This window comes from Cherax quadricarinatus, chromosome 55 (genome assembly GCF_038502225.1).
Source record: "Cherax quadricarinatus isolate ZL_2023a chromosome 55, ASM3850222v1, whole genome shotgun sequence".
Lineage (NCBI taxonomy): Eukaryota > Metazoa > Arthropoda > Malacostraca > Decapoda > Parastacidae > Cherax > Cherax quadricarinatus.
The window spans coordinates 18,496,872-18,508,928 of record NC_091346.1 but is presented as its reverse complement, the minus strand read 5'-3'; the positions used below and the strand labels follow the sequence as shown (position 1 = coordinate 18,508,928).

The following is a 12,057-nucleotide window of genomic DNA, read 5'->3' as shown; positions in this document are numbered from 1 at the left end:
ATACGATGAACGTCCTTCTCCCTAACATCATCAGGGATACATATGGTATTCCCAATGGGGAATTGTATGGCGTCGCTCTTAATGGTTTGACAAGAATCTTCGTGAAATTTCTACGAGCCGGCTTCTACACAAGAATTGTCGAGCATTACCAGGAACAACGCATGAGTGTTAATTCAGCGATGGATGTCGTGTTACATGACGTCTCTAAGTACTTCACATGGGTGAAGGTACGAAATGTACCCTTCGAGGCCACGGCATATGGCCTACAGGAGTTTTTTAGCAGTTTTGGGACAGTGCATTCTGCAACCATGGGGGTGTGGAGGGATGGTCCGTATGAAGGGATGCCGGAAGGTTCTTACACCCTTAAAATGTCTTTAACAAGGCCTATACCATCCTATGTTACGATGACCGGTTATAGAACACAGGTTTATGTGTACTATGCTGATCAGAGGAAAACATGTCGTCTGTGTAGCTCTTATGAGCACATGGCAGCCCAGTGTCCTAGGAGGCAGGCTCCTCGAGTTCTGGAAACTCCAATTGTGATTCAACAGCCGTGTGATTTGGTGCCTGGCTCTGGTGCCTCGGGAGGCCGGAGGACTGACCTCCGGAGCGAGGAGGTCGAACGGGAGGTGACGGCGGCGGAGACGTGTGTCACTCTCCCAGGGGCGTCGGGGGAGTCGAAGGTGACATCTGAGGAGTCTTTAGTTCAGGAAGCTTCGACCCAGGATGGTTTATTGGCAGATGTGATCAAGGATTTTTTGGATGGGGAGGAGCCCTGTGCAGAAGGTGTCCTCAGTTTATGTGAAGCCGGAGCGCTGGAGGGACAACAAATCGTGGAGGAAGACTTGAGTAAGAAAGGGCTGGAGCGTGTGGTGGCCGTGGAGGTACACCAGGAGGATTCGCCTGATGGTGATATGTGTGTAAGTGGAAGTTCTAGGAAAAGAACTGCGGCATCAGAGATAGACGAGGTCATTACCCGGGGGCAGAGGCCGGGGAAGAAGTCATGGGCAGCGGTGGTGGAACCGATGCCACATAGTGGTAGAGGTGCGCCTGAGTTGCACAGTGGGAAAGGGAGGGGGGAGGTGACTGCACAGGAAAACTCGAGTGGTAAGGGAACACGTAATGTGAAAAGTGCAGTGAGTAAATCCCAGCGGCATAGGGGAAAGCCGCCCCTTCTATAATATTCAGATGTGTCACGCTTAATGTTAATGGACTTAAGACTGAGGTCAAGAAAGTTTGGTTGGAGTGGTTTTTAAGGCGGTTTGATGTCGACATATGCTTTTTGCAAGAGCATAATCACAGGGCTGGATGTGTGTTGCGGGTGAAAGGATATCGGATGTATGTTACCAGTGGTTTGCAATTGAAAGGTGGGGTAGCAGTGGCGGTAAAGGAGACCAGCCCCTTGCGTGTCATCGGTTGGGAAGAGGGGGGGGGAGGGTCGTGAGGGTGGATGGTGTCTGGGGTGAGAGTCGAGCTAGTTTCCTAGGAGTTTAATGATAAATTAGACACATGTGCAACTCTTGGGTATCTTTATTGAGGAAACGTTTCGCCACACAGTGGCTTCATCAGTCCATACATAGGAGAAACTTGAAGAACAGGAGGAGAATGAGGTAATCAGTCCCTCAACCTTGAGTCGATGTGTTCAGTCCATCAATCTTGAGTAGAATACGGCAGATGAGCGGAGAAGAAGCTTATAAACCGTATGGCAGGAGAGATGCAGCAGTCATAGGTGGTGTCACATTTGTTCACTGTGGAAGTAGGTTGTGCCCAAGAATTAGGCAAGCGAAGAATTCCTAAGTATTAAGATCCCAAGAAGTTGCAGTGTCTGACAGGTTTGTAGATGAATGGTTCAGAGAACCGACATGTTGATAAATTAGACACATGTGCAACTCTTGGGTATCTTTATTGAGGAAACGTTTCGCCACACAGTGGCTTCATCAGTCCATACATAGGAGAAACTTGAAGAACAGGAGGAGAATGAGGTAATCAGTCCCTCAACCTTGAGTCGATGTGTTCAGTCCATCAATCTTGAGTAGAATACGGCAGATGAGCGGAGAAGCAGCTTATAAACCGCTTATAAACTGATGAAGCCACTGTGTGGCGAAACGTTTCCTCAATAAAGATACCCAAGAGTTGCACATGTGTCTAATTTATCAACATGTCGGTTCTCTGAACCATTCATCTACAAATTCCTAGGAGTTTACATGCCAGCAACTAGTAATACCAGGGTAAAAGTAGATTTTGTCAGGGAGGTATTGCTGTATCACTTGAGAGGTTTGCCTGCTATAACAGTAATAGGAGGTGATTGGAATTGTGTGATTCGGAGTGATGTCGAACCGAGAGGGGCGGGTTGTGTGTTGAGTGTTCTGAGGGATGTATTGCGAGATATTGGAGTAGTTGATGTGGTGGGGAGGGGGGAATACCTAGTGGAGCACACGTTCGTCCGTAGGGGATATGAAGCGCGATTGGACAGAATTTATATTAAGCAGGGTATAGATGTTGTGAGGGTGCAAACCTTCGATGTGGGGTTTTCGGATCACAGGGCGGTAATAGCAGATTTAATGTGGGATGGAGTGGTGCGTATTTATTCTGGGTACTGGAAATTAAATGTAAGGCTTCTTAAGGAGGAGGGGGAGGGGCCTTTTTTCAGTGATTGGTGGTTGCATTTATGGGAGGCTAGGGACAGGGAGATAGATCTGTTAGATTGGTGGTAAATGCAGGCCAAACCTGAAATAGCAAATTTTTTTAAGGTTAGGGGACGAGAAGAGGCGAGGTGGCGTTTTGGGTTGCAAAATTATCTGGAGGGACAGGTGCAAGACTGTTATGTTGGGGGAGGTGGTAGGGGGGATGATATGGACAGTCTGCGGAGTAGAATAGCTGAATTACACAATGATAGGTTTGATGCAATTAGGGTTAGGGCGGGGTTAGAGGATGTATTGTGGGGTGATAAGCCGTCCGGGTTTGTTTTACGTAAATTTAGGGACCGACAGAGAGTAACCACCATTCTACAATTGGAGACAAGCCCTGGGGTGGGAGGGTATCCAGAGGGTCGTGTCTTATCCAACACGGAAAGTATGAGTCTCTATGCTGATAGTTTAGGGAGAAATGGAGTTGGAGGGAGGGGGGTTCCTGGGAGGGTATTTTTGAAGGGGGGTTCCATAGTGTTTTAAGTGAGCAGGATAGAGTGGGGTTGGAGGTTGGTATAAGTGAGGTTGAGGTGGAAGAGGCAGTTTTCGGGATGAGTACCGGGAAAACACCAGGGATAGACGGTATACCAAATGATTTTTATAGAGCACATTGGGGGTGTATTAGGCAGTGCTTTGTTAGGGTATTGGATCATATGTTAACTAGTGGGAAGTTGGGCACATCACAAAGTACGGGTGTCTTAGTTTTGGTGCCAAAGCAGAGGGGGGAAGAGAGTTGAGTGCTTACCGAGCAATATCTCTGATGTGCGCAGATTACAAGGTTTTTGCGAAAATTTTGGGTAATAGACTGAAGAAGGTCATGGGGTCGGTGATACATGGGGACAGTTTGGTATCCCGAGGAGGAGTATGCGGGTAGGTCATGGACGTATTAGGGATTTCCTCGAGGGTAGTAGTAAGGGAGGTATTCTAGGTCTGGATTGGGAGAAAGCTTATGATTATGTGGATAGGGAATTTTTGATTGAGAGTATGGTGAGAATGGGTTTTGGAGGGAGGGTGGTGGGATGGGTGAGGACATTGTATGCGGATGCATCGATGAGAGTACAGGTAAATGGTAGGTTGGGTAGGCCTGAAAGCATGGGGAGGGGTTTAAGGCAGGGGTGTCCACTCTCCCAAATACTCTTTGCATGTATGCAGAATCCTTTCTATGTTCTGGTTGATGGTGGGATGGGAAGGATGGGGGAGAAAGGTGGATTTTGTGGGAATATTGTTGGTTATGTAGATGATACAACTGTTTTACTTAATGAGATAGAAGATTTAAGTAAAGTGGGAAGGGTAATTGAGATTTTTGGGAATGCTACTGGGATGAGAGTTAATAAGCAGAAATCACGATTGCTGGAGGTAGGCGCTTGGGTAGGCGGGACCTTGGGGGAGGAGTTTGGCTGGATAACTGTAGAAAGGCTAAAGATTTGTGGGATTTTGTATTTGGCAGATGCACAGGAGAGCAGGAGGGTTAATTCAGAAATGGTAATGGACAGAGCTTTGAGTAGGCTCAGGAGTCTAAGGGCCGGGGATGTAACCTTGCAACAAAGGGTTGTGGTGGTAAATACGCTGATTTATAGTAAGGTGTGGGGAGTGGCGGAAATTTATCCCTTACGAAGTCAGGATATTATGAAATTACAAAGAAGAGTCTTAAGGTATGTGTGGGGTTTCGGGAGGGCGTGGTTGGGCAAAGATGTGGTAATGACTGCGGTAAGACAGGGAGGATTGGGATTGATGGCATTAGGATCTAGGGTGAAGGCGCTATATGTGAAGCAGAGGTATATTCGGGCAGCGGGGGAAAGGGGTCTTCGGGTGGGGGAGGTGATGGGGTATATCCACAAATGGTGGGGTGGCAGGGACTTAGTGGAGTGTGAAGATATGTTGAGGTTTATGTTAAAGGTTCGCAATGTTAAAAAACTCAAGGTAAAACGGTTGGTGGGTGTGGGTCGTCGTCAGGAATCAATGCAGGGGATGGCCGTGTATCCCACATATGATTGGAGAGTGATTTGGGTGGAATTTAGTAAACTAAAAATACAGGCAAGAGTGAGGGAATTAGTATATAGATTTCTTATGGGGACGTTAGCATCGAAAGAGGTGCTAAGACGAATGGGTTTTGTGAGAGAGGCGTCATGCGGTTTTTGTGGGGAAGTTGAAACTGCTTTCCATGTAGTATATTTTTGTTCAGATTTGGAGGTGGTAAGATTGTGGTTGAAGAGGGTTTTCCTTTTATTGGGGGGGGGGGGTCAGATATCACCCCTAAGGGCTTTAATGTTAGATATGGGAGGGGTGCCCAACGAGGTGGGGAGGGCTATCAGATACGTAATAGTTGATTACTTGTATGTTTCTTGGGGGATGAGGGAGGTGGAGGGAAACATTAGGATAAAAGCGTTAGCGGCATGTTTTTATAGGACAGCATGTAGGAACAAACAATTATATGGGGGACGGTGGGTAACTAGTTTTCCGGAGGGATATCGTGGATTTACTGTTGAACGTTTACTCCGCTTGGTGACGGGGTGAGAGACAAGGGGTTGGTCTCTTCAGTGGTGTGCCCTCTTGGAGTGCTTGGATGCCTGATGAGGAATGGTTGACTGGTTTGCAAGGTGTTTTGATGTGGGTAAAGTTTATTTGCAGGGAGCCGTCGGGGGCTCCAGGGTATGTAGACCTTATGATTTTTGTAAAACCACAGAGTTTAAAGTTGTATGTGATTTTGTTTTTTCTTTTATTGTTATAAGAAACATTTTATATAGGGGGTTTATATTCATATGTATATGTGAGGATAAGTTTATAAATTCGAATCTGATGATAGCTTTATCCTTGTCATAGGTCTCTTTTTTTTATCGTATTGAAGAGGTACATTATGGACTATGCACGAGAATATATAGGTATTTTATGGGGTTTATATATACCCTTCATTTTGTATGGAAAGTTATATTATATATTGAGTGTTAATCGGTAACATTAACTTTGTGTGTGTGTGTGTAGGTGTGTTAGTGGGAACCAATGTCTTAGGTATAGTTCTATCAGTGGATGTAATTTTTTTTTTTTTAGTTTTTTGGTGACTAGTCATTTAGAGTTTTATATCTATGTATAATCCAGTTTGTTCTGTACGAACACATGTGCACATACGCGTAGGTGTGTATGTGCATGCGTATATATATACATATATATATATGATTGTAGGACTTATTCCTACATGTTTTATAATGACTCCGACGTTTTGTATTAGTAGTCGGTATGTTTTTTTTCGTAAATAGGTTGGGTTTATATCAGTAGAATTTTGTTATATCAATGTGTTAAAATGTATTTTTTTTGTGTGTGTGTGTACTGACATTGTCTGCCACGGTTGTTGATTTGCTAATTGTCGGCTTGTGTTTTTCTTATTATGGTTTATGTGTATGTTGCTTTAAAAAAAAAAAAAAAAAAAAAAATTATGTCTTCGTGTATAAAGTTTAATATACAATACTAATGAGTGTGCAACGAATTGGATTATATGAGAATGTCTTTGTATATAAAGTTTCATATATAATGTAAATAAGTGTGACATTCTTAGGATAATATTGCCTTTTGTGTTATAAGAGACTGGCTGTGTTTTATGGATATAATAAACCCACCTGTATGTTCAGGTGTGGGCTGGTTTTAGTTACATGTATGTTGTGTGTGCTGGTTGGGCATTTTGGAGGGGGGAATCAAGCATTTACAGTTGAACGTGTTTTTCTTAAGTATAAGTTTAGTGTTGGGATAAGGAATGTGGAGTTTTGTTTTTATTATTTAATGGATCACGTTTCTTTGTTTATGTAACCTAAGTATAGCATACATGTATGATGTGTATTGTGTTTTTTAAATAAAATATATATATAAAAACAAAAAGAAAACATTGTTATGGTGTTGCATCACGTGAGTGGTCAGGGTTTCAACTTGTAGAGGGGCGGGTGGGGGTTGTGGAGGTGTTGGAAGTCAGTGTTAGCATTTTTTTTTTCTATTCGCCGGTATTCTCCCGGACCGGGTCTTTTCCAAGTAGTGGTGACCCGGCCTTGGCTCCCTATCTGGGGAGTGTCTCGAGACTTAAGTCTCCCATGGGAGGAGGTATAGTACCTCCTCATCTTTGGGACCAAGTGTCTCCAGGTCTAGCCACATTCCCCGCCCTCACGGGGCTCGTAGAGAGAAGCTAGGCCTCTGGTCTGCCATCTACCCCGCCTCAAAGGGGCTCGTGGGGATGGCAGTCTTATGAGCTGCAGATAGTAGCAAGCTCAGAGTGTTAGCATTAGTGTGTTATGAAGAACTTTGTAATTATGTAACACTGTTTCTAGGTAGATTGTAGGTTGTGTTAGGCTATCTTAAGGTAACATTGTATGTATGTTCACTCAGTGGACTGTTGCAGTACTAGTGTTGAATGTTCTGTCATAACATGTACCATTTTATGGTATCTTTATATTGCATCTTGGAATACTGTTTTAAATAAAATATAAAAAAAAACATTAAGACAACCAGTCTCGACGAACGAGACACTTGTGTAAAATTTGTGTACCCAAATACCCAGATGTTGCACGAGTGGCTTATTCATCGACTTGTCGGGTTCCAGAATCAGTGAGATGCAACCAATCTTGTTGCAGACTCATCGGTTTTTGCTGGCGGCGAGTTCTCCTGTGTTCGAGGCGATGTTGTGTGGACCCATGGCTGAGGAAGGCACACTAACCCTCTCAGATGACCTTCCTGAAGCATTTGACTGGTTGTTGGAGTACATTTATTGCGAGAAGGTCATCCTACCTGATGTAGAGATGGCCATACATGTGTATATCATGGCACACAAGTATCAAATGGATGCAGTTTGTGACATATGCTCTAAGGTAAGAATTTTATTCCGAGTGAACAAAACAATAAAATCTCTTCCGATTAAGGATGAGCCAAAAGAAAAGTTGTATCTCTCTAGCTGAAAATGAGTACACACCGATGTAATCTGGAAACCACAACGAAATAATCTGATTACTCAGTGGTGTAATCTGCACACTTCTACACGATTGTAACCATGTATAGGAGTGTAGATGGTTCATTACCTTTGTAACTTGTCATCATTGTGACCAGATTTACCTGGAATTCATTACCTTTGTAACTAGTTCAGCTGTCATAACTTTGGGTCCCAGTCCCTGGACCCATTATGTACCTCTGTAATCTTTTGACTACCGCCCACAGGATGGGTATGAGGTGCATAATATACATATTAAACTGAAACTACACATGCGAACCTAATAACAGTTAATTGTGCCACATGATTATATTTTACAGTACCTGATTAATGAAGTTGACGAAGGGACTTTTCCTTTTGTGTATGAAACTGCTATCGTGCTAGAGGATCAGAACCTACTCCAGAGATGTGATGAGGTATGTTCCAATAATTTTTTTTTGAGCCTTGCACCCAGTGTCCATCTTAGTAGTCTTGATATCCAGTTGTGAAGGAACGTTTCGCGGTGGAGAGCCTCATCTAATAGCTTAAAACTGTGTTAAGAGCGAAACTCTCACCCAGTATTCCTTGTTCTTCAGAGTGCCATTTCTTAACTTGTCATCAGTACGACATTTACGTTTTGATATCCATTTAATAACAACGAAACAGCTGGTGTAATAAGACTTGTCCACTCGTCTCTTCTTGCTTGAAGTTCGAACCCAAGATCTCTCATGTGTGAGCCTAATGCTTACAAAAGATCTAGACATTATTATTATTATTATTATTATTATTATTATTATTATTATTATTATTATTATTATAGGAAGCAATTAGGTTTGACTCGCTGAAAGGGAGGGCTGCTCTATCTCCGTGGATGAAGAGCCCTTCACCATCATCAACGTACCTACCTGGAAGAATACTTTTGATCAATATATGTATATATATATATATATATATATATATATATATATATATATATATATATATATATATATATATATATATATATATATATATATATATATATATATATATATATATATGTCGTGCCGAATAGGCAGAACTTGCGATCTTGGCTTAAATAGCAACGCTCATCTTGCCATATAGGACAAGTGAAAATTTGTGTATGCAATAATTTCGCCAAAATCGTTCTTAACCTAACAAAAAATATATATATTTCATTGTGTTTGTTTAGTACTAAATTATTGTAAACATATTTAAAATATATTTAGTTGGGTTAGGCTAAAATAAATTGCTCTTGTTATAATAAGGTTAGGTAAGTTTTCTAAGATTCTTTTGGTGCAAAATTAAAAATTTTTACATCAACATTAATAAAAAAAATATATCTTTAAACGTATAAGATAAAATTTCCGAAAGGACTTAATTTTAAATGAGTTCTTGCTAATTGACCAGTTTTACATATTCGGCACGACATATATATATATATATATATATATATATATATATATATATATATATATATATATATATATATATATATATATATATATATATATATATATATATATATATATATATATATATATATAAAACATTAGATCTTTAAGACGATCTGCAGAAATATATGTGAAAGTTAATTAGAAATTTACTACAGGTGCTGGCGACGTCTTCTGAGGCAGTGTTGGCATCGAGGAACATCGGTCATCTAAGGTCGTCAACACTGAAGAGACTCGTCAGTCACCCCATGCTTAATGTGTCTTCGGAAGGACAAGTGGTCTCTGCCCTCGTGACTTGGTAACCTATTTCTGTTGCTGATTTTTTTTGCAAATGCGATTTAAAGATGGATTTCAAAACTGAGTAGCGCAAGCTATACTGGCCTTTCCACATATACTGTTCAGTTTTGGATGCGTATCTATTGCATTTCCTTTGTGGGTGTATCGCTTAGCTTTCAGCGTAGTAATAATAATTCCATCGCACTGACGAAAAAATGCGTAAGGAAGAGTAACCCTTTTAGAGAGATGTTATTGTCTCATTTTGCCTTTTTTTTGTAATCATCCACAAATTCCATGAATTGTTTATCAAGTTTATTACAAAAGTGAAATATATCGTTCCATTAAGATAGAAACGCCAGTAGATGTTCTTATATTGTAATTAAAATGAAAATTCAATGTTTAAGGATACATTTATTTAATAAATTTGACTAACAGGTATTAAATAAAATACTCACATAAGGCTTAGTTGAAAATAGATTATTATAATCAAAACCAAGCGCTAAACCCACCAGGGTCAAACAGCTCTGCAATTGAAAATAGAATAGCAGGCTAACGTGTCATGTATAAAAATATATGTATAGTTAAGTAAACTTATACGAATATATAAATTATATATACTTATATAATGTTATTAGGAAGTTTTCCATTACGATTTTATGTTAGAGAAACATGATACTATAACTGGGACTGGATTAAACTGCTTGAAATAAGAAATTGTTAAGAGCCATAAGTTACAGCAGTGTTGTTAAGATTTGTGTCAATAAGGAAGCTAATTTTAAGTAATTTTCTTGTAATTATCCATAAATAACCCGCACTTAAGAGACAAGCATTTATTATTATTATTATTATTATTATTATTATTATTATTATTATTATTATCATCATCATCATCATCAAAACTAAGCTCTTGCGGGTTATTTGTATATTGTTCCGGCCAATATTGATTTCTTTCATATAATAACGTTTCTCTGCAGTTCTCCAAAATCAGTTTTTACTAAAGTGCTGTGCATGCATTTTCTTCTCTACCAACACAGGGGCTTAGCGCAGTTAACTAGAAGCGAGGAAACTAGTTCAGTGGAGCCTCCAGAGGCGGAACCTGGAAGTGATGGTAAGGCAGTAAGTGAGGAGGGAGTAGCAGCCGAGGTCTCTGATAACCCTCAGGGAAGAAAGAAATGTTTAGGAGAGGAATCTCTCTTGCCGAAGCTGCGTCAGGTAGTGAGGGAGTTCCTTCCCCTGGTGAGGTTCCTTTCAATGACCTCTAAAGATTTTATAAAGGATGTGTTGCCCTCTGGTGTTATTTCTGAAGCTGAAGGGGTGGCTATTCTGCAGTGGCTTGAAGGTGCATTTTCCATTCCTCTGCCAAACTTTGTAGGGTATCTTGCAACAAAACCACGGAAAGTTTTATCAACATCTGTCCTCTTTAATGATCACAAATTGGCAGAAGACCCTGATCTTGTTGCTGTATATTACGACAAAATAACCTGTCAAATATTTGACACGTTTAAAACATCAGAACCAATATTTTTAATGAAGATTTCTTCTCCGTGTATTTCAAGCCTTGATGATGGTTTTATATATGTGAATAATTCCAAGAAAGAGGTAATCGGCAAGGGGTCATGGAGAGGTCTTGTTTGCCAGTTTAAGCGACCGGTTCAACTCGACCCAAGTGAGACCTATACCATCATTATATCGGTTTCACATGTTTGGCTGTTAAGCAATGAGACACTAGTTAAAAATCAACATGAAGGTCTGATATTTACAGGCAAGGCTTTCCTTTACAATACAAAAATACATTATTTTTTAGTAAATGACAGTGAAAAAACAATCACGAATACAAGCTGTACAGGAACGTCCTCCACTCTGACCAGCAAATTTTGATCAGTCATGAAGGTCTCTTCACTAAATTCAATTTTAATAAAAACATACAATGGGATCAAGTAAACCATGTCCTGAATGCAACAAGCTGGGAAGATATCCTAAACAACACGGATCAGAACATCTGCCTTGAAAAAATGAACTCTGTGGTTCTTGAGATCTGCTCAAGACACATTCCATAAAAAAAAAGAGAAGATGTAAACTAGAAAGAGAGAGACGCTCCCTATACAGATGAAGGCGAAGAGTCATGGAGCTGCTGAGAGGGGCCAATATATCTGAAATACGAAGGGAGGAACTGGTCAATGAAATTGCAAATATCAAATTTAAGCTGAAGGAATCTTACAGGAGACAAAACTCACAGGAAGAACTAAAAGTCATAAAGGAAATTGAAAAAAAAAAAAATACTTCTTCTCTTATGCCAAATCTAAGGGAAAAACAGCATCCAGTATTGGTCCCCTGCTTAGGCGTGATGGGACATACACAGATGACAGCAAAGAAATGAGTGAGATATTAAAGTCCCAATACGGCTCAGTGTTCAGCGAGGCGCAACCCAGACTAAGGGTCGACAATCCAAATGAATTCTTTATGAACGAAACCCAAAATTTGGTTATCTCAAAAATCTCGGATATTATCCTAACTCCACAAGACTTTGAAAAGGCAATAAATGACATGCCCATGCACTCTGCCCCAGGCCCAGATTCATGGAACTCCGTGTTCATCAAGAATTGCAAGAAGCCCCTATCGTGTACCTTCAGCATTTTATGGAGAGGGAGCATGGACGCAGGGGTCATCCTACACACAGTAAAAACAACAGAAATAGCCCCACTCC

At 40.7% G+C, this 12,057-nt stretch overlaps 1 protein-coding gene across 1 annotated transcript in view; it reads left to right on the top strand.

The window, feature by feature from the left end:
• The window catches only part of LOC128698925 (BTB/POZ domain-containing protein 6-like), a 12,859-nt gene extending 1,628 nt beyond the window's left edge, over positions 1 to 11,231 (top strand). Inside the window, exons 3-6 of the mRNA XM_053791340.2 lie at positions 7,295 to 7,528; positions 7,965 to 8,060; positions 9,236 to 9,375; positions 10,388 to 11,231. Coding sequence (XP_053647315.2) covers positions 7,295 to 7,528; positions 7,965 to 8,060; positions 9,236 to 9,375; positions 10,388 to 11,231 — 1,314 coding nt within the window. The remainder of the gene's footprint in view (positions 1 to 7,294; positions 7,529 to 7,964; positions 8,061 to 9,235; positions 9,376 to 10,387) is intronic.
• Positions 11,232 to 12,057: the final 826 nt, after the last annotated feature.